The sequence below is a fragment of the Lissotriton helveticus genome, chromosome 5_1, assembly GCF_964261635.1.
Source record: "Lissotriton helveticus chromosome 5_1, aLisHel1.1, whole genome shotgun sequence".
NCBI classification, from domain to species: Eukaryota; Metazoa; Chordata; class Amphibia; order Caudata; family Salamandridae; genus Lissotriton; species Lissotriton helveticus.
This window is the reverse complement of record NC_136065.1, coordinates 2129914199-2129937719: the sequence shown is the minus strand read 5'-3', so window position 1 is coordinate 2129937719 and position 23521 is coordinate 2129914199. Positions and strand designations below refer to the sequence as shown.

Sequence of the window (23521 nt, the reverse complement as noted above, 5' to 3'; positions counted from 1 at the left end):
TCTCCCTTTCGGAACTAAAACCCTCATGCACCCAGCAAGCTAGGTGTCATGCTTCATCATCTGGGTTCTGTTCCTCGTCAGACTGGCGCTACAATGTCTGGCGGGCACCCGCGAAGGGGCTCTTTATCGGAGATCTTTTGTTCCTGCCAGTTGGTGCATGTGGGTGTGAGGGCTCTAGTGGGTGTGTAGACGTGAAAGGTGAGTGTATCTTAAAACAGGTTAGTTAATCCAATAAGTCTTTTTAATAAGGTGGTTAACTACCTGAGTAAAAATGGTGGGGTGAACCTACACGCTGGTGCAATGATCCAGAAGTGTACGTTCTACCTAGTGGTCAACATGTTTCATGCTCTTTATAGCAATTCGTCAGGACCAAGAACTTAAACAGTGCTACACATTGTGGTAGGATAGGATATTACCTTCCCCAGGATAGTAGTAAGCAGGCCGGTCGGTCCTACCCATTCTTAATGGGACCTAGAGAAAGAAAACAAACAAATGGTGCCCCTGTTAATGGCAGGGCACACGCTAGATCCTCTGTAAATGGTTCATTATTCAATAAAAATGCCTGGCGTTGGCATGGGTGGAGGGAAATAAAAACACAGCGAGGCTGGGTGTATGAGTACCCCACAGAGAGCGTGTTCAGTGTGTGAACACTACCTCTGTTTTCTGTACAAGTCTATGTGCGAGTTGCGGTTGGATTTTTAAAGATTAAGTCCCCTTTCTAGGGGACCCTGAAGAAGCCCCATGGCAGACAGAAGGTTGGAGAGCCATCCCACCTATGGATACCGTGGTGCCCAAGTTACCTATCCCAAGGAAGCGGGTACTTGGGTGTGAAATGTCGTCGGAAGCCGCAGTCAAACCAAATGAAGGACTTCAGGAAAGTGCTGCTGCTGGAAGAGGAGAAAGTGTCCGGAGGAATTCAAACCTGGATTTTTGATGGAGAGTACCTGAAAGCAGAGGGGGCAGAGTCTGAGTCACTTGAGTGACCAGGGGCTCGGTAGACGAATGCCTACCAATGTCGTTTGCTTCAGGATAGATGTCAATGACCTTGATGCTGAGGACGACCAGGAGCTGTATACAAGCTGTCCCACAAACATGTTGAATGCTGAGAGGCTGTGTCCGGCAGGAGCACCAACAAGCCTTGGCAAAGGCAACCCACGCAGGAGGTCAAGAAGATGCAGGAAGAGGACCAGCAAGGTCCAGGTGACTCACTACATGCAGGGGAGTCGGGGCAATCCCAGAGCAATCGGGGTAGCCCAAAGAATTCCACAGGACCCACAGGTCGAAGACAATGGAGTTGCGGGAGGATCTCTGACATCTTTACAAAACAAGCCGTGGTGCACATGGTGCGTGGTGGTTGAAGATCTGTGTAGGAGAAGTTGCCTTATGTTGTCTCCCCCCCCGCTCCCCATGGATTCAGGCCTCAAACTGAGTAAGAGGGCAGCTCGGCCCTTGAGGGATGTAGAAACCCACCTCCTGTGTTGAGCCCTTCGGAGTCTGTAGGAGCTTGGGATAAGCAGCCCGGGTCAGCAGTTTTGCGGTGCCTGCGAATGCAGGAGAGTGACTCCTTCACTCCAAAGGAGATAGTCTTCAGATGTCTTGGTTGCTCCACAGGCCCTACACGGATCCTGTATGGTGCACAGGTACTCGCAAGGCAGCAGCTGAAAGGGAGACTAAGTCAGGCCCAATGAAGGAATCCGACATCAATTTATAAAAATAACATCTACTTTTATATAAATTTAGATGCCATGACCATCTGTTTGGCATTTGCTGAAAAAGTTTGCTGCTTCTTAGCCAGTCATCTAAGTAAGGCTAAACGTGTATCGCTGGTCTTTTTTAAGTGCACTGCTGCTGCTTCTAGGCACTTTGTAAACACACTTGGTGCAGCCTTTATCCCGAAGGCCAGTACCTTGAATTGATAGTGTCTGGTTTACTACAAATATCTTTTGTTTGTGATTCATAAGTAGGTGCAAGTAAGCATCATTTAGGTCTATAGTTGCCATGTAATCTCTCTTTTGTAACTGTGGTATGGCTTCTTGTCTTTATAAACTGGTTTATAAAAACGAAATCCAGTTTCTGACCGAGTTCTCTCCTGTTTTGGAATTAGCAAATAGGTTGAGTAATTTCCCGATTGATCTATTTTGGAGGGCACCCTTTCTATTATCCTCTTTCCCAACAATTTCTCTGCTTAAAGTAGACTGGCTATTTCCTTTTTTGATTGGACCACTTTATTTTGTCCCTTTGCTGGTGGGGTCTTCATAAGTTCTAAGCAGTACAAACATTTTACGATGTTTAATATTAAATTGTCTGATGCCACCTTCCTCCACTGCTTAAGGAAGTCCTTTAATCTGCCTCCCATAGGTGTTACGTGTGAGAGGGTTTGATGATTTGATAAGTCACTTGCCGAAGGAGACTGCTCCTCCTCTGTGAGGCTGTGCTCCTCCTCTGGAACGTAACCAAAAAAGCTGGCGTCCCTGTGTCGGATACTGTCAATGTTGTGATGCTGTCTGAGCTTGGCTTGTGCTCTAAAACCCTTGATGTAAAGTTGCAACAGAGACACTTCCTTTTCCCGACAGTCTTCAGACCAATATTGATCCTCTCTGTAAGATTTCTATGAATTGCAATGCTCCCACTGACTTTGCATCTCTGTATCCTTTTTCAATTGCTGAAGGGTGTTATTTAATGTGCTGCCAAACAGTGGCTCCCCATTAAACGGCGCACGGATGACATTCGCCTGTTAGTTTGGCTTGAAGCCAGACGCCCTTAACCGCGGCAGCAATTCTACCGTGGTGCAGCGGTTTAGCGGAGTGGGCGGGGCAGCGTCGGCCAATGAACATGTGCAGCACTACGAAGGTAGTGTGCATGACCGCCGTTGGCCGATAGACGCAGCAAGGGGTTAACCATGCATGACTTCTTACTGTTCCAGCCATCATTTGGAGACTTGGTGTCAGCTGCAACTAGTGCAGTATTTGCAAAGTTATTTTCCCCTTGTCTGCCAGGGAAGCTGCTCTTTGCGATACGGTTCTGGTAAGTGCTTTATTTGCGCCGCTATATCATTCCCGTGCTGATATGCGTATCTACTGAGGAGAGTATTCAAGTTGGCTATTCTCCACTGACTTGCCGTACCTCTCAAATTTTCTGCCCACCATATCCATCTTCTTACTCTTGTTATCTGGTGGTGTGTGTCCCGATGTTATGTTAGGTTATGTTATTTATTTTCTTCTATAGCGCACGGCTACTCCAAGGAGCATCCCGGCGCTTTGGCGAAGAGAACTTATGCAGAGTAACAACACAACAACTAAAAACTGAAGAAAAAGAGACCCAGAAGAACCCCTATGCAGAAAAGAGCCAAGTCTTTAGTTCCTTCCTGAAGGCAAGAAGGTTACTTGCCCTTCGTAAAACCAGAGGAAGCTCGTTCCAGCCCCGCGAAGCCAGATATCGGAAAGCCCGGCCTCCAGTTCTGGAACGCTTAATGGCAGGCACAGCCACTTTGGCCAGAGAAGCAGATCGTAAAGCCCTGCTAGGCAGATGAAAGGAAAAACGTTTCCCAATATACTTGGGGCCGATACCGTGAAGGGCTTTAAAAACCAGAGTTAGGCTTTTAAATAGGATTCTCTTAGAGATGGGCAACCAATGCAAAGCTTTTAGTAACTCAGCGGCATTGGCCCGTCTCAAGAGTCCAAAAATGGCTCGAGCCGCAGAATTCTGCACCACTTGCAGGCGGGTCAAAAGATATTTGGGTAGACCCAAATAGAGGGCGTTCGCATAGTCCAAACGCGACCCTATTAGAGCCTGCACGATGTTTTTTTTGTGGTGAAGTGACAGCAAAGGAAGAAATTTCCTAAGCATCCTGAGAATGTCAAAGCATTTCCCTGAAAGCCCGATGATATGGGGCCTAAAGGATAAGTCATAGTCAATCAGAATTCCAAGGTTTTTTGCCTTGACAGAGGCATTGTCCGGGGGAAACATATCCTGTGGCCACCAGGCCTTCCAACTAGGATCAGGAGTGCAGCCAAAGAAAAGCAACTCTGATTTGTCGGAGTTGCATTTAAGACCCTGACACCGGAACCACTCGAAGACCGCATCGAGACAGTCCCTAATCCGTATGCCGTCGAAAACCCCACCTCTGCCACATGTGAACAGAAGCTGGGTATCGTCAGCATAGGATATGATCTGGGCACCGAAGGATTCCGCAACCGCCGCCACAGGGGCCATGAAGATGTTAAACAGCATGGGGCTAAGAATGGAACCCTGAGGCACCCCCACCTCTAGCGGCGGCATATCAGCAGAAAAAGGAGGCGCCCAGATCATTTGCCGGCGGCCGGTCAGGAAAGATTTAAACCAGCTCAACACCGTCCCCCGTAGGCCGATTTTCCAGAGTCTTATCAGGAGGCCTTCGTGGGGGACGGTGTCGAAAGCCGCCGACCAATCAAGCATAACCAACATTGTTGGAATGTTTTGCCTTCTCCTGGCTGTAGCTGCAATGATGGAGTCCGCTACGACTGTTCCTCTTATGTACAGAGGATCCTGGGACAAATGGTTGTGTTTTGTTTCCACCCTTAACATCTCTGCACCTTGCAGGCTCCTTGAAAGCCTCTCTTCCTTGATGCATAATGCTGGGCAACATTGGTAGAACTGGTTCCTGGTTTCAGGCGGAAGCAGTGTCTCAATGAATAAGCAGGAACTGCACTCCTTATTTATTTGCTGCCTTTTTTTAATACGTTGTCTATACATTGTAATATCATCCGGAGGTGGTGGCCAACAGATCAGAGTCAAGTCCCTCTTCTGGGGAATTTGTTTCAATGTTTTGCCACTGGGTTTTCACACACTGCAACCTTTCAGAGTCCTGAAACATGGCCATTCCCATGGTATCAGGGTCATCTTCGAGGAAGAACATTTACTTCCTCCTCTGTGGCTCTGGTGTTGAATGGGGGTGTTGGGGGGGGGGGGGGTCTAATCCTTAGATGCCATTCTCTGTTTATTCTTTGGGCATCAGTCTTTTGAGGGATTCAGAATTCCCAAAGGAATGCTTCATAATTTCTTCTGCAGAATTGAAACCATTAATGTCTTGAGGCGTTTTTTTCTTTTGCTCTATTTCGGCGGATTGATCATTGGGGTCAAGCATCACTTGAGATTTTCTTTTCGACATTGAGATTTCCTTCAACAGCATATGGTTTGTTGCCTGTTACGGCGACGACTTATTTCAGTCTTCTTTTGACATGGTTGCTTTTTTGGGTGTTCAGCCACCTACAGTGTCCTTGCTGTGGGACCAGAGGGGTTCTTTTTGTATAGGACAACACCTTCCGAGTAGGCCTAATGTTCATCCTACAGGTGGGAAAGATGCATACTTCTGCCAGACATACATGAACTGACTTCATAACGGACATTCCAGTGGGTCAGGCTTCCTAGGCACAATCTACTTGCCTAGAAATTCTTTCGGTATCTTATCCCTTTTGAACCCTCCTCTGGGATACCGTATAATGTAGCTTGCCATTCTATTGTACTATTTATGCATATTAAAGATAATTCCATGACTAAGAATGCTCTCTTACCTGCAAGACTAGGTGCCCTTGAGGGGAATTCCCTTTTGAAATCCTAAGTGCTCAATAGTCCCGCCCACGAGCAGGGATCCAGAAGAACCTTTGCCAAAGTCACATTTTGAGCAGTCTCTTCACCTTACTTCAGTAAGGTCAGGAAGGTCATACGACAAAGCTATAATTCAGCAGCCTACACACAGGCTAAAATTCATATTCCATTAATTTGCTTTCAAAGATGGAAGAGACTCCATACAGACTTAAAATGTCACTAAAGGAAGACAAGTGGCCCTTTAATAATCTCCTTCACAAACCCTTTTCATTGTCTTTTAAAGTGCATGATGGGGCAATGTAGCTGTAGACTTGAATCAGAATGGAACAACGCACCTTTAAAGACACCCTGATGTCCAGCTTCCTATTATGCGCTGTAGGAGGGAGGGTTGCTTACCTTTTCAATGGAGATTCCCCTGTAGGAGAACTAGGATTTCAATAAAGAAAGCATTCCCTCTCAGGGTATCTCCGTAGAGAATCGTGCGCACTGAAGAGAATGGCTAGTTCATCCCTTAAGCCGTGAGGGAAGACCTAAAAGGAACAAAACTTGACAAAGATTTCTCAAAACTGCTTTTCCCTACTTGGGCATTTGCGCTAGAGTCTTAATCAAGACAATAGTGTCTTGAAAAGGCGTGGACGGATCTCCAGGCTGCCGCCTTGCAGATCAGAGACTGGAATGTTTATCAGCAATGCAGCAGTAGTCACTTTACCAGAAAACAAAGATTTCTTTGTATTTTCCTTCGAGACACGCAAGATGGTTTGTCTAGTCATCATGGTATCTCCCATTTAGGAGGTTTTAAATAATTCCTATTTTTGCCAGAATTCAATGGCACGGAAAAGGAGATGGTCAAGAAAAATCTACCGTACACATATATACTGTGGTTTGGAAAATGTTACCCCAGCAAGGACACACATTTACAAATAATGCATCTATTCAAAATATAAAAGATACCCCGAAAATGGCAGCTATCCGCCCTAAGCCTACGGAAATCGGTTACATAGGGAGGGCAGTAAACCACTCCTCAGGATGCACTTGAAAATAAGTGGTCACCAGGCGGGCTAGTGCAGAGGGTGTCGAGGGGCCAGCTCACTTAAGTGGAGCTCAAAGGTGAGATTCTCTCAGTTTTCATCCAAAATGGATGACACTGTTTAACACAGATCAGCATTTTGGACACTCCAATGGGATTTAGGGGTGGGGTCGCGAGGTAAAGGAGGAACAAACACACATATGGAGAACTAGGCAAATTAATTTATTACAGGATGGTACAGCTGCAGTGTCTTTTGAACTTCTGTTCTTACAAAAAAATATAATTCATCAGGGCGAAGTGATATCTGGCAGTCTATAACGTGCACATTGTGGCCCATAAAGAAGATTTGTGTACACAAACCCAGGGACTTGTCAATGTGAATGGATCAGAGTGAAATCATTAACATTCATAACACAAGTGTTTTTGAGGGCAAGGCAATGTGTGGAGGGCGAATACTGCCTCACCATGTTTACCTGAGCATTATTGCAGAGAAATGGGCCTTTGTTGCAGTTACCTTCCACTTTTCGACCCCTTGTTAGCCACTAGATGCCGATTCTCAACTCCGACAAAGCACGGAGGCCTGCTAACCAGAACTGAGTGCAGGTGCACATTCCCTAAAACTAGATAAAGTCTAATTGTGCTACAATTGGCTAAGAACTTTAGCCTGCCTCTAACTCCCTAGTAAATGGTACTCCAGGTATTAGTGACCGGTAACTAAAGAGGGTCCCACAGGGCTGCAGCCTATCTTATGCCACCCTAAGAGACCCACATACAAACCAACCCTGCCAGCCCAACTGCTGACCCCAACAGTCATAGAAGAAGACATGCCCTGCCGTTGTGCAGTTCCCAAGAAACTCTGAGGGATGCCAGTGCTTTGCCAATTTTATTAAGAAGTTCCTTTGGAGTAGAGTAGCTTCTCCCCTACAGCTACAGGCACCAAAGGTGCAATGTGCCCACTCCACACAACACAGAGGAAGACCAACATGCACGTCATGGACTCCAGGGACAGTGAGACCTACATCGTGAGTGGCCCAGCTGACCTGTTTGCCCAACCTGCAGAAAACAAAGACCAAGATGTGACTTTGTGACCCCCATCACTCAACGCCTCAAAGCACTTATGCACCCACGCTCCAGAGCCCAAATCCAAGGAAGGGGACTGTGCCAACAGGGTCCACAGACTCACAAGAGCTAAGCCCATGCTCGAGTTTGTCCAGACTGGGTCTTTCTGCTGGGCCCTTCTAATCGTGAGTGACTCCAGTACACAATCAAAAGACGTCACTGCACTTGAGCCCCCCAGCCCGGGAAGTGAACGAAAGGTGCCCCTGTGTGCCCGAGGATCTCACCGGTCGAGCCTCCCAGTGGGCTCACCCGGACTAGTACTCCAGTTCCAGCTTGCAGCCTCTTTGTACCGCGGGCCGCTTTCACATTGAAGGGAATTGGATACCAGACGCCGTGACACACCTCTGCCCAAGGACACCCCAGAGCCTCCTGAGGCGACCTGTTGGTGTGGCCTTCGACCATGATCACCTTAGGTCCAGAATAACAGTCCTGCAAATTGTTACTAAACGCCCAAATGCAATATATGTTTTTCCTCCATGTGATAACATTAATGATCCAGAAATTGCACATTGGCCATTTTTGAAAAATGTAAAAATGCATAATGTACTTCACCTTCATCACTGGGGTGCACAGCGGTGGTGGTGTCGGCAGCGGTGGTGGTGTCGGCAGCGGTGGTGATGTCGGCAGCGGTGTGTGAGCAGTGGAGTGCACAGCAGCGGCGTGTGCATATTCACGTATTCTTTAGATAAAGAAAACATCAACCGCACATCAACGGAATGCTTTCTTGCCTGAAATCCTAGTTGTCCTACAGGGGAATCTCCATTGAAAAGGTAAGCAACCCTCCCTCCTACAGCGCATAATAGGAAGCTGGACATCAGGGTGTCTTTAAAGGTGCGGTGTTCCATTCTGATTCAAGTCTACAGCTACATTGCCCCATCATGCACTTTAAAAGACCATGAAAAGGGTTTGTGAAGGAGATTATTAAAGGGTCACTTGTCTTCCTTTAGTGACATTTTAAGTCTGTATGGAGTCTCTTCCATCTTTGAAAGCAAATTAATGGAATATGAATGTTAGCCTGTGTGTAGGCTGCTGAATTATAGCTTTGTCACATGACCTTCCTGAAGTAAGGTGAAGAGACTGCTCAAAATGTGACTTTGGAAAAGGTTCTTCTGCATCCCTGCTCGTGGGCGGGACTATTGAGCACTTAGGATTTCAAAAGGGAATTCCCCTCAAGGGCACCTAGCCTTGCAGGTAAGAGAGCATTCTTAGTCATGGAATTATCTTTAATATGCATAAATAGTACAGAAGTTAATAGCAACACTTTTCAGTCTGGGGTTTTCAATAAACATAGATAAGTCATCACCAGAAAAAGAAATCATTTTTATAGGAGCAAGAATCAGCTCAACAGAGACAAGGGCTTATCCTTGTGAGAAAAAGATAGCATCAATACTTCAAGAAAGTCACTTCTACCCGAGGGGGCCGTCTGACAGAGGACTGTGGGGAAGATGGCCACATGCATCCCTCTCATACCATATGCAAGGCTACATATGAGACCGATTCAAGAATGGGTACAAAGCGAATGGTCCCAAACCACAGGGAGTTGGGAAGATCTAGTGGTTGTCACACAAGTACAGGAGGAGATGGCATGGTGGAACAGATCACATCTCGCAGCGGGAAGACCATTTTTACAACCAACTCCCAACAGGAACCATTACTACAGACTGCTCTCATTTGGGTTAGGGAGCTCATGTGGGCACACTCAAACTCAGAGCTATATGGAAAGAACAGGAAGCAGAACAATGTTCTGGAGATAAAGACTGTGTTCCTATCCTTTAAAAGCCTTTCAGAAAGAGCTGAGGGGGAAATCTCTATTAGCTCAAACAGCCAACATAAAAACAATGTTTTATCTCAACAAGCAGGGAGAAACATAATCCCTTGTTCTATCAAGATTAGCTCAGGAAATCTTGATGTGGGCCCATCATAGACAAATGGACTTAATGGAAATTCATCTTCCAGGGAAAGATAATGTCGAAGGGAGCAAGCTAAGCTGGCAAGCATCATCCTCCCATGAGTGGGAAAGCAATCAAGCAGTACTCAAATAGGTATTCAAGCTATAGGGAACACCAGAAATAGATCTATTTGCAATGCCAGCAAATGCAAAATGACAGTTCTTTGCATCCAAACAGCGACACCACCAATCCCTTGGGAATGCCGTCGATAAACTGGTCAGGGATATTTGCTTACACCCCTCCCCGCCCCTCCCCCTTCAACAAATGCAGCATTCCAACATGTCTGAAATACTCATTGCTGCTCAATGGGCAAGACAAACTTGGTACTCAGACCTAATGGAAATGGTGCAGAGCAACATACAGAGATTACCAAGACAACAAGACCTGTAGTGGAGTGGTGTGGCTCACTGGTTAGAGGCGGCAGACCTGTAAGCAGAGAACGGCCCGGGACCAGGGTTCAATTCCCGAAGCGGCAGGGTCGTGGACCAGGGTCAAAACGGACTCGATAATTCTCGCCTCAGTGCCTACTCTAACCAGGGAACACACTCGGCAACTCTGGGCATTAAGCTTGCCTCATCTCTTCAACGGCCCCCCACAGATGCCGGGGATGCCTGGTTTCACCTTGGAGATACCCAGAAAGGGACCATCTCACAGGGAAAACAAGGACGGGTTCCCCAGCGGTCTTCAGCGCCAGGATACTCCTTGGAGTCACAGTGCGCTTTACAAGTACACCCACATTTACATTTAGATAATGTTAAAGTGGAAGAGTTCTGCATCTGGAACCAGAGAGTTAGTTTAACAGCATAGCTCCGGAGATCATAGAATTTGGCCACCTAGGTTTAAAAGAAAACACAATGGGCGTTCTAAGAGAAGCAGGAATGCCAACAAAAAGGAACACATAGGAACGAAACTCCAAGTGTTGCCAAAAAATGGAACTATTACAGGACAACACTAAAAACACAACGGTTCTTAATTATCCTACTCGTCTCATAGACTGCAAACAAACTTATGCTTCATTAAAAGTACATGTAGCAGAAATAGTGGCCTACACTAGAGGTCATATAGGAAGGAACTTTTTAAGAACACCGCTAATAAAGATTCCTGGAGGGAGCAAAAGGAATAACACCACCCAGGCGAGTTCCTGCACCAACATGGAACTTAAACCTGAAACTAACACAACTAATGAGGAAGCCTTTTGAGCCTTCACACAAGGCCTCCCTAAAGATGCTCACTCTGAAAACAGCATTACTTGGTGAAATGACATCTCTTTGCAGGATGAGAACTGCAAGCACTTGCAATCTAAGAGCCAGAATTGCAAATCCACAAGAACAGAATGGTACAGGATAGATACACAATTCATACCCAGTTATTTCACATTGCCACGTAAATCAGTCAATCCAAATGCCAAGCTTTTCCAGGAGCCTAAAAATCAAGCAGAAAATGTTACACATAGTAGACGCAATAAGCACACTCGTACTATATGTAAAAGACAAAGACTGGTAGGAAGACAGTTATTTTTGTCGTTTGCAGACAACAACATGGGTTACCCAGTGACAAAGGGGTGGAAAAAAAATCTGAAGATGGCGACTACACATGGAGGGAGGAGGGCGTATGACGTCGGGAGAGGCTGACTAAGACACCAATGGTGGACTTGTCGATGTCTAAACATAAACCAACAAGCATTAAAAATGCAATAAGACTCGCTTTTCATTAAGTTAAAGCCATTTGCTTTGCTATACAATACCATTAGCAAAGCAAATGGCTTTAACTTATTCAAAGGCGAGACCTGTTGCATTTTTAATACTTGTTCTAGTTGTGTAACTCTCCCATGTCCTCTCCCATGTCCTCTCCCCCTACGATCCTTGCCAAACATCCCTTCTACCAGCACCAGTGTGAGAAGTTGGCCTGATGTGCAGTGTTCACTATTCTAGTGATCACTATATATCAGTCCAAACAACCCTTATTGATGATTGGTTGTAAGTCAACCTTATAGACCAGCTATCCTAGTAGCATGGATACGAGCAGTCTAAGGCTAAGACTCTAGAGGGCGTGTTAAGCCAGCTGTTTTACCATCACATTACCCCTTGAACACCCAGTGAAAGGACACCACACAAGTGTTATGAAAATAAACAGTGTATTTATTAGAATCACAACAACCCTGTACTCTTTATGAGGACAGGGTGCTAAGCACACAACAAAACTCTTACGAAAATACTTTTAAGTTAGCACGTTACACAAATGCCCGAGGGGCACGAAAAACCATATACACTAAAAGTGGAATGCGAATTACTAGCAGGTAAGTAACAGTTCTAATAGGCTTTGGAATCGCTAGGACTGGACTAGGGAATCGTTAGATTACTACTAGGAGGCCCAGGGGACTCGGGTGCAGAGTGTGCACTCTCACGCGGGATGCGGGACAAAGTCTATGGAAGCTAGAATTCACAAAGTTAGTGTTCACGGGCGAACCCGACCTGGTAGGGAGAAAACGACAGTGGATCCTGACCCTTGGATAGTGAGGCTATGCTGGGACACCGAAGTGCCGAAGTTACCTAGCCCAGGGGCTGCAGCTGCATAGGTCTGAAAAGACGTCGGGGATCTCGTTGCCGGACCAGGAGCCTGGAAGAAGGAAGTTGCTGGCAGGCGACCAGTGAAGGAAAGTTCGATGGATCCAAGCCTGGATCAAGGAAGAAGAAACCTGAAAGCAGAGGGGACCAAGTTCTTGAATCACTAGCCAGTGATTAAGTGGGCACCAGGATGGCACCGGGCGAAGTCACCGCAGTCAGGTGAGTGGGCACTGCTGGGCTCTGCAGTCTCTCGGACCAGGAGGCGTTGTCGGCGACCAGGATGGAGGTGCGAGCTGTCCCACGAAGGATGAAGTCGTTGGCGTCGAAGTTACACAGGATTGGGCAACAAGCCTTGGCTAATTCAAGCCCACGCGGTGGACTCAAAATGGCGTCTTGAGTGGACCAGGAGGGTCCAGGGTGCTCCTCTTCTGGGAGGGAGCAAGGGCCAGTCTGGAGCAACCAGACCAGCAGCAGAAATGTCGTCGGGCGTCGTCAGGAAGGCCACAAGCCAACGGGCTAGTAGCCAAACAACGCGGTGAGCAGCGGAAAGCAGAAGGGCCCCGCGCAGATCGTGGAGATGCTGGGGGGCTGCACTTCGGAGCTGGAGCTGCTCAGAGTCGGGGCTTCTCGGACCCCAAAGCACTCACCAGTAGATTACTCGGCGGGCTTGCTGGAAAGAAGTCGTGCAGTCTTGCAGATGGCCGGTCCCTTGAGGTCTCGTCGCACCCACGGTTCTCAGCTGGGCTGTAGAGGTGGGTAGAGGTCAGAGGTGCCAGGGAAGCCGGTTCTCGTCGAGCTGGGCAGTCGGATTCCGGAGGAAGGACTTACAGCAGACCGCAGTGTTCCTTTAGATGGTGCCTGCGGATGCAGGGTGACTACTCCTTAGTCACAAGGGAGAATCTTGAAGAAGGAAATCTTGAAGTCCTTTCGCAGAAAGTCGTGTCTTGATTCCAAAGATGATCTGATTTGGAAGGGGGCCAGTCTCTACCTTTATCCTGTAAAAAGGGGCTGGCACGCGACTAAGTCCTGCCCTATGGGTGGGACTAGGAGGGGGGTGGTTACACCCACTTCCTTGGCGGGCTTTTCCCCAGCACAGGGTCTGGAGTGACCCTGGAACTGGTTCAAGCCGGCCTATGCACAGTGAGCACCGGGGTGCTACTTGCAGTCACCTTCCTCTAAAGCCCTGCCTACCTACAATACACAAAACCCTGTCTGGGACGGTGCTGGCACCGCCCCTGGCAGGAAACCCTTTGTCCTTATCTCCTGCTCTGGGAGGACTCCCAGCAGCAGGAGGGCAGACTTGTGTCTCGGTGGCAGCATCCATTTTGTGGATGCTAAGGCTCTGTCTGACTTTAACCGGGGTTAGGGGTTACATACATGTCGTGTCCCTCTAGAAGGGTGGAATGCTAACCCCGTCGCCAGAATTGGCGAGGGGTTAGTATTCCAATTCGTATGACACCTTACTCGACATGTTTTGATAAAGCGATACCAGAGTTGGCACATAACCGCGAGGATTATAATGCACTTAAGAGTATATGGTATGCGATATCATGGAAACGGCTAAGGGATGGATCCCGAAAGCCGCAGACAGGCTCAGCTCATGCCAGAGCACCATCTCACACGATTCCAAGCACTCTGCCTTCAGGATTGTTAAGGCCTGCCATAGGAGTGACTGATAGGAGATCTGTGTGTCCATTTTAGGGTTAGATATAGGTATACTATATCTAAAGCAAAGGGTGAGTACACCACCTTGCCCCAGCTGTCGTGCAGCCAGTTGTGTCAGATTTGGATGGCCAGCCAGGGGTGGCATAATACATGCTGCAGCCCCTGGTAGGCCCTGGGTACACCTATGCCCTGGGTACCTAAGGTACACTGTACAGGGACTGATAAGGTGGCTCAGTATCCAATTTAGATATGTACCTAAGGTACATGGAATCCATTTTACAGAGAGAGCAGTGGGCCTGAGGTCCTGAATAGCAGGGCCTCAGGTCAACTAAGTCAGAAAACCAGCAAAACACCAGGCAAAAAGTTGGGGGCAACCATAGTCAGGGATCAACCTTCCTACATAACCCCCCCCCAAACGAAAGGAGATAAGGCTATCCTTGTCCAGGTAAGCCTATATTGCCTAAGTGGCCATTTAAGGAAGTACCAGCACTGGCATGGTTACCCCCTATGTCATGGTCCACTAAGCAATCCCTCACCCTAAGGGTGTCTGAGGGTCTCCACCATAGGGAATCTCTACCTGTGGTGTGTTTTGTCAAAGAAAAAGGCTGGTGCTGAAATGGAGTACTGAAGTGAGGCTCCACTAACTTTGGGCTCAGCTTCCTCCAATCATTATCCACCATAGAGGCCTTTCTTTCCAAGACTGAGTTGTTTTGGGCTCTCAGGGTCAACCTCTGGCTACCTACAGCTGGAGGTTGGGTCCCTCTGTTTGGCTTACTGGAGGGACAGTTCAGGTCTGGGGCCCTCAGGTCCCAAGTTTGGCTGTGCCCAACAGTGTCCATCTGTGGGAGGTCCCTAACTAATTTTAAGGGGGATCCCTCAGGAGTGTGTCTTATTTTCACTTGGCTAGGTCTACTAGCTTCAGTGCCCTTAATCTGCTGATTGGGAAATTCTTTTGGACAGGGGGCCCCTTGGGGTCCAACACTGGCCTCCCTGACCTCTACAGCCCTGGGCTGACTGAGGCAGGGTAGAGAGGGGCAGGTTACCTGCTCCAGACTGGGTCCCACCTTGGAAGGGTCCACTGACATCAGGGGTTCTGCCAGGCTAGGCCTGACTACCCCTGTGGCAGTTTCTTCACAAGGGGTCAGATCAGTTCCCTGAGGAGGCTGATCTGTTCCTAAAGTCTGGTGGGAGGGAGATTTCTCTTCCTCCTCAATACTCTCTGTCTGAGTGGAGTGATCCATAGTTTCAGGCTTCACAACACTGTCATCTGTCTGAGTTTGAGCTGTGGCCATCACAACTCTCCCAACCTTTTCAGGAGGGGGCTCAGTTTGGGTGTGGGCTGTTACCATCACAGCCTTGACAACCTGTTCTGGGAAGGAAGTTGTCTGAGATTGGGTTGTGACTGGCACAACCCTCCTGACCTGTTCAGGGAGGATATCTTGGACTGGGGCTGTGGCTACCACTGCCCCACTAACCTTACCATGGATGTTTACCATTCTAGAATGGGTTTCTTGCTCTACCTCAGCCCAGGCTGAGAGCTCTAAATCATTCCCCAGTAGGCAATCAACAGGCAAGTTTGGTGACACTGCCACTCTCTTGTGGCCAGTGACACCTCCCCAGCTGAGATTGACCACTGCCATGGGATGATCTCTCTGTACTCCATCAATATTGGTCACCTGGTATGTGGCACCAGGTAAAAGTTGCCTTGAGGGGACTAGACTCTCAGTCACCATAGTGATGCTAGCCCCTGTATCTCTAAAGGCCTCAACTTTTATACCATTGATGAGGGGCTCCTGTCTGTACTTGCCCAAAGTGTTGGGACAAGTTGTGAAGTTGGCAAACCCCATGCCAGTCTCACAGACAAGAGTATCTGAGTTTGGGGACCTGGTTAGGCCAGAGTCCCCAGGAACTCCCAAAGTAAATGCACCCACATTCTTGGGGGCACTCCCACCACCTGGGGGATTACTACTAGTAGTAACAGGAGGTTTGGGAATGTTACTTGGGGGTATGTTTTCCTTATTGTTATTCTTTGGGCAACTGCTGTCAGTTTTTAAATGACCCACCTGTTTACAGGGATAACAATAAGGTTTCTTTTGGTTATTGGAAGGATTCTGGGACCCACCCCCCTCAGAGGATTTTTGGGGCCCTGATGTGGTTTGATCTGTAGATTTATTCCCACCCTTCTCTTGAGGCTTGGTTGATTCCTTTTTCTGGTCACCACCTTGGTTCTTGGGCCTAATCCTGGTTCTGACCCATTTGTCTGCCCTCTTACCCAACTCTTGTGGAGAGGTCAGATCAGAGTCTACCAGGTGCTGGTGTAATAACTGGTTCTGACAATTATTTAAGACTTGCTCTCTCATAATTAGATTATACAATCCTTTGAAATCAGTAACCTTACTACCCAGTAGCCAGCCTTCCAAAGCCTTAGTGGCACAATCAACAAAGTCTGACCAGTCCTGAGACTGAGTTTTCTGGGTGTCTCTGAACAGCAACCTGTACTGCTCAGTGGTTAAACCAAACCCATCAACCAGTGCATTTTTCAGGACCTGGTAATTGTTAGCATCCTCCACTCTAGTAGTGAGGAGCTTATCTCTACCTTTGCCATCAAAGGAGAGCCACAGTATAGCTGCCCACTGACTCTGGGGAATGCACTGCACAGTGCAGGCCCTCTCCAGAGCAGCCATCCATTTCTGGATGTCATCCCCTTGCTTAAAGGGGGGCACTATTTTTGTCAGGTGTTTAGTATCTAAACCCTTCTCTCTATCTCTTGGGAGATTGCTGCCACCAGTGGGAGCTAGCCCACTCATCTGCTGCTCTCTTGCCAGGGCAAGCTTCTCTTTGGCCAGGGCAATTTCTTCCCTTTCAATCCTCAGTTCAGCTTGTCTCATCCTAGCTTCATGCTCCTTTCTCTGAGGGGAAGTAAATCTCCTCTGTGGAGGATTCCTTCTCCCCTGAGAAGAGGCATTAGAGTGCAGAGATCTATTGGAGTCCCTAGAAAGAGATCTATCTCTCCTAACTCCAAGGTTAGGCCCACTTCGGGTCAGTACTGGGGGGCCCCCAGATCCTAGCCCAAGTAAGTCTAAGTTGGTCCTAGTTAGCCTTCTGACTACCTCAAGACCTTTGTCTACCTCATCCCCAGAGAGTACCTCCTGATCCTCCTCCTCAACTGCTGAATCAGTGTTGGGGAGGTCTGGATCCCCAGAGGTTCCCTCTAAGGCTGGCATGCTCTCATGTAACTGAGAGAGCTTTCTGGCATCATATGTCTCTAAGAGACCTATCAGAAAGGGAAGGGTGGGGTTAGACCCCTGCTTCAGTTTCCTGGAGACACAGAGTTGCCTCATCTCCTGAAAATTGAGAGCTGCATATCTTGAAGTGACCTGTGGAGGGTCAACACTGACCAGGGGAGTCTCAGTAGAGTCCCCCTGAGTCGACATGCTTTTCTAGTGAGGTGTAAGTGGTGCACTTACCTACACTATATGTTTGCCTACTGATCCCTTGCTAGAGTTGTAGTTTAGGGTGTGCTAGGCCCTAGGAGCTACAACAGCTGGTTCAGTAGAACTCAGAGTATTCTAAGCTAAGTTATATGTACCTTTAGTACTTATGTGATCTTTCACAAGATATTCTTAGGGCATGTGTGGTAAAACAACAGCAAGCTCAAATCCCAACCGCTGCTCACCAATGTGAGAAGTTGGCCTGATGTGCAGTGTTCACTATTCTAGTGATCACTATATATCAGTCCAAACAACCCTTATTGATGATTGGTTGTAAGTCAACCTTATAGACCAGCTATCCTAGTAGCATGGATACGAGCAGTCTAAGGCTAAGACTCTAGAGGGCGTGTTAAGCCAGCTGTTTTACCATCACATTACCCCTTGAACACCCAGTGAAAGAACACCACACAAGTGTTATGAAAATAAACAGTGTATTTATTAGAATCACAACAACCCTGTACTCTTTATGAGGACAGGGTGCTAAGCACACAACAAAACTCTTACGAAAATACTTTTAAGTTAGCACGTTACACAAATGCCCGAGGGGCACGAAAAACCATATACACTAAAAGTGGAATGCGAATTACTAGCAGGTAAGTAACAGTTCTAATAGGCTTTGGAATCGCTAGGACTGGACTAGGGAATCGTTAGATTACTACTAGGAGGCCCAGGGGACTCGGGTGCAGAGTGTGCACTCTCACGCGGGATGCGGGACAAAGTCTATGGAAGCTAGAATTCACAAAGTTAGTGTTCACGGGCGAACCCGACCTGGTAGGGAGAAAACGGCAGTGGATCCTGACCCTTGGATAGTGAGGCTATGCTGGGACACCGAAGTGCCGAAGTTACCTAGCCCAGGGGCTGCAGCTGCATAGGTCTGAAAAGACGTCGGGGATCTCGTTGCCGGACCAGGAGCCTGGAAGAAGGAAGTTGCTGGCAGGCGACCAGTGAAGGAAAGTTCGATGGATCCAAGCCTGGATCAAGGAAGAAGAAACCTGAAAGCAGAGGGGACCAAGTTCTTGAATCACTAGCCAGTGATTAAGTGGGCACCAGGATGGCACCGGGCGAAGTCACCGCAGTCAGGTGAGTGGGCACTGCTGGGCTCTGCAGTCTCTCGGACCAGGAGGCGTTGTTGGCGACCAGGATGGAGGTGCGAGCTGTCCCACGAAGGATGAAGTCGTTGGCGTCGAAGTTACACAGGATTGGGCAACAAGCCTTGGCTAATTCAAGCCCACGCGGTGGACTCAAAATGGCGTCTTGAGTGGACCAGGAGGGTCCAGGGTGCTCCTCTTCTGGGAGGGAGCAAGGGCCAGTCTGGAGCAACCAGACCAGCAGCAGAAATGTCGTCGGGCGTCGTCAGGAAGGCCACAAGCCAACGGGCTAGTAGCCAAACAACGCGGTGAGCAGCGGAAAGCAGAAGGGCCCCGCGCAGATCGTGGAGATGCTGGGGGGCTGCACTTCGGAGCTGGAGCTGCTCAGAGTCGGGGCTTCTCGGACCCCAAAGCACTCACCAGTAGATTACTCGGCGGGCTTGCTGGAAAGAAGTCGTGCAGTCTTGCAGATGGCCGGTCCCTTGAGGTCTCGTCGCACCCACGGTTCTCAGCTGGGCTGTAGAGGTGGGTAGAGGTCAGAGGTGCCAGGGAAGCCGGTTCTCGTCGAGCTGGGCAGTCGGATTCCGGAGGAAGGACTTACAGCAGACCGCAGTGTTCCTTTAGATGGTGCCTGCGGATGCAGGGTGACTACTCCTTAGTCACAAGGGAGAATCTTGAAGAAGGAAATCTTGAAGTCCTTTCGCAGAAAGTCGTGTCTTGATTCCAAAGATGATCTGATTTGGAAGGGGGCCAGTCTCTACCTTTATCCTGTAAAAAGGGGCTGGCACGCGACTAAGTCCTGCCCTATGGGTGGGACTAGGAGGGGGGTGGTTACACCCACTTCCTTGGCGGGCTTTTCCCCAGCACAGGGTCTGGAGTGACCCTGGAACTGGTTCAAGCCGGCCTATGCACAGTGAGCACCGGGGTGCTACTTGCAGTCACCTTCCTCTAAAGCCCTGCCTACCTACAATACACAAAACCCTGTCTGGGACGGTGCTGGCACCGCCCCTGGCAGGAAACCCTTTGTCCTTATCTCCTGCTCTGGGAGGACTCCCAGCAGCAGGAGGGCAGACTTGTGTCTCGGTGGCAGCATCCATTTTGTGGATGCTAAGGCTCTGTCTGACTTTAACCGGGGTTAGGGGTTACATACATGTCGTGTCCCTCTAGAAGGGTGGAATGCTAACCCCGTCGCCAGAATTGGCGAGGGGTTAGTATTCCAATTCGTATGACACCTTACTCGACATGTTTTGATAAAGCGATACCAGAGTTGGCACATAACCGCGAGGATTATAATGCACTTAAGAGTATATGGTATGCGATATCATGGAAACGGCTAAGGGATGGATCCCGAAAGCCGCAGACAGGCTCAGCTCATGCCAGAGCACCATCTCACACGATTCCAAGCACTCTGCCTTCAGGATTGTTAAGGCCTGCCATAGGAGTGACTGATAGGAGATCTGTGTGTCCATTTTAGGGTTAGATATAGGTATACTATATCTAAAGCAAAGGGTGAGTACACCACCTTGCCCCAGCTGTCGTGCAGCCAGTTGTGTCAGATTTGGATGGCCAGCCAGGGGTGGCATAATACATGCTGCAGCCCCTGGTAGGCCCTGGGTACACCTATGCCCTGGGTACCTAAGGTACACTGTACAGGGACTGATAAGGTGGCTCAGTATCCAATTTAGATATGTACCTAAGGTACATGGAATCCATTTTACAGAGAGAGCAGTGGGCCTGAGGTCCTGAATAGCAGGGCCTCAGGTCAACTAAGTCAGAAAACCAGCAAAACACCAGGCAAAAAGTTGGGGGCAACCATAGTCAGGGATCAACCTTCCTACAACCAGCGACTATCTTTAGTGAGGGCCGAGCAGCCTTAATCTGCTCTGTAAAGCCTCGTCCACCCGGCAGCACGCCTTGTCGTCCATCTGCTCTACGGAGCTAGTTGCTCCTTTACATAGGAGCACTTGCCTCCTCCTACTCCACATCTTTTAGTTGCACCCACCTTCTTATCCCCCGCTCGCGTAACTCCACTTTGGGATCAAATTAATTTCGTCCTGGTCTTTCATGCACCTGTCTAATGTTCCTCCTATCATAGCTGTGCTGGCAGCTTCTTGCACCCTCCTCATTGCCCTGACTTCTTCAGATGACGTGGGTCAGTGCTGTGCATGCCCGCCTCTTCCAAATTTGGCTGCATTAAATTCTGCCTTCGTCACTGGGGCGCACAGCGGTGGTGGTGTCAGCAGCGGTGGTGGTGTCAGCTGTGGTGTGTGAGCAGTGGAGTGCACAGCAGCGGCGTGTCAACAGCGGCGTGTGCACATTCACGCATTCTTTAGATAAAGAAAACATCAACTGCACCTCAAGCGTATAGTAACACAGTAGCATAAAATGAAGAAAAAGCATCCCACAGGCAAGATATAGCAACAAGTGGCGTGGAATAAACAAAATGCATCCCACGCGCAAGAGATCGCACCTCAATAGCATAACCGATATCACCAAAAAAAGCCATAAATAAACCCATCAAACGCATAATCCACTGAAGCTTACCTTTTATTCCGAGCCCTAATCCACAAAAGCTTAATTTTTACGCGATTGTAAAACACATAGCATGGAGCGTGATGCAAAAATACACGCACCACTAGTGCCAAAGCCTTTAATGGGAAAAAAGTCCTCACGCGAGTAAACAAAGGAGACCGTATCATGCTGCCAGTGCACGATCCAATCCCGGTGGGCGTGGCCTAAAGCGGACAGGGTGGCAACCAGGAGGGACTAAAAACCCTCCGTGCAATCATCAAAGCATGTTCAGAATAGTGACGAAAAACGCACGCCATGACCATTGCTGGCGGAGCTGACACACGACTTCTGGAACCGTATGGATTCCAAGAAGCCCTCACATGGCGAGACAGCGCATGCACGCTGCTAACGGCAGGCGAGACCTAAAAAGAGAACTAGGATACTGTAGAATTCTGGACCAAACCACTAGATGGCAGAGTAATGCACAGCATGTGAATCCAGAAAATTCTTCAAGCTGCAAAACTACTCCTGCAGGTAAGAAACCATTTTGTTTTTGGGTCTCAGAACACTAGACTGCGATGAAGGCTGTGCAGACCTAAAATTTAAAGAAAAAATTGAAGTATGTGCTTGCACTATGTCTGCCTTCAAAGCCAAAGCATTAATACAGATGTATTTAATCCTTTGCCATTATAGTTCTTTAAACTTCTGTGTAGTCTGGTCACTTTTGAAGCATTTCAAACTTTTTCCCCTCCTCCCGCAGCAAGCAAGAGACCTGGTACTGGAAATTATCAGAGAAAAGGACCAGGCAGACTTCCGAGGTTTACGTACCGATTTTGCCTCCCGGGTACCTGGAAGCAGTATAGAGGTATGGAACTGTCAGAACCCTTAAAACATCAGATTTTTGTCATTTTGCTTTGTCTTTTTCGGAAAAGACAAAACTGTTCTCGCAGACATTGTGGTACATTTCTGCATTTTAAACTATGGTTGAAGACTTGTTTCTGTGGCTTACCTGTGCTTTGTCAGCCTCTATTGGGAACCTGTTTGTAACTTTCTTTTCTTAATTTTAATTTCTTTATTCTGGGTTCACCCCTCACATATTCCATACTTTCTACTGTTCTGCACAGCATTTTGTGCGCAATCTTTTTATTATTTCACATGTTTACCTGACGACCAGGTTTGATAACCAAGTAATGTTTTGCCTCCGTGGATGCTTTGTGGTTGTTGCTGTAGCCTTTATGCATGCATAGCTCTGTAGTTCTTTCCGCATGCTGATCTTGCTTTGTCTCCTTTTTTTTTGTTTCCTTTCTGTCTGTGCCCTTTTCATTTTTGTTTTTCTCTGACTTTGGCCAGGTCTCTGCTCATGCTGTACATCGTTACAAACGAATGGGGTAACCCATAGTACGTCAAAGGACCTGGGTACAGCGTAGTGAAGATACACAGTGGTTCTGACGTCCCTTCTTGGAAGAACCAAAAAGGGGCTGTGACTTTTGAAACTAATTGGATAGGTCACTGAAAAAGGTTTACATGAGAGAAACAAATACTCTTCACAACACACCTGAGAGAGACACACCTACTGTATTTTGGAGACAATCTCATTTATATTCTCTTATTCTGAAAATAGCAAAGTAAATAAAACCTACAAATGTGAAAGGTATATCAATAGACAGATGCTCTAAGAGGGAGTGCAAAGGAAGTGCTCATGTGCAGGGTGAGTGAGAGAAGGGGGTGGGAGGGGGATCAAAGCAACCTCTTTTTGGTTTTTCCAAGAAGGGACGCCAGGGCCACCTTCTATCTTTACCATGTTGTACATCAGCCACCCTACTCTATTACAGCATGTACTTTCTTTTAGTCCCCCTTGTCTGCTTAGTCTTTCTCCAGTAATGTTACTTGTGCACATTTCATCCCCTGGGCATCTAGCTTGGTTTTGCCTCCCATCTGGCACCTCTGTTCTGTTGCATGTTTAGCTGTGCTCTTTGGCTCCTCAACGCTCAGGAGGAGGATGACATTGTGCAGTTCAGATTAGGGACTTCATGTTCAGAGTTTTTATTTTTAGATCTGAGTACTGTGATATGCTGTAGCCATGTGCTCTCTCCTTCTGGAAGGATTAGAACTGTTGGAAAAAAAAAATCTCCTGAAATGAATTGTCATGTTAAATAATTTTGTATCCCTCCATGTGGCGGAATTTGCCTGCTCTCCTGCGTGTGAGCTGCACTTGCATGTGTCGCGATCTGTCCAATCCAGTTAATGTTTTCTTTTCTCAGGTATGAAGCCGAACTCTGCACCTCCTTGTTTATTCATTTTTCATTGCAGTAGAATTCCGACTTCCGGTCGATCTAGAAAACCGAGAGCAGTGCAACACTGCACCGAGGAGTGTGGAGCAGGGAGTGCACGAGCACGGGTTAGGCAGTAGTTGGGTGGACAAAGGTCTCCAAACGCCACCAGTTTACACTTGGTAAGACCTGAGCCAGCGCCCCGCACCAGAATCATCCATGAGCCCGCATGGCCCCTCTGGCCACTCCCGCTC

The 23521-nt window shown here is 48.0% G+C and overlaps 1 protein-coding gene across 2 annotated transcripts in view; it reads left to right on the top strand.

Moving 5' to 3' along the window:
• The window catches only part of FUBP3 (far upstream element binding protein 3), a 303302-nt gene that overhangs the window by 91616 nt on the left and 188165 nt on the right, over positions 1-23521 (top strand). For both annotated transcript variants that reach the window (XM_078646216.1, XM_078646214.1), the window contains exon 9: positions 21758-21862. In XM_078646216.1, the coding sequence (XP_078502342.1) occupies positions 21758-21862 (105 nt within the window). The remainder of the gene's footprint in view (positions 1-21757; positions 21863-23521) is intronic.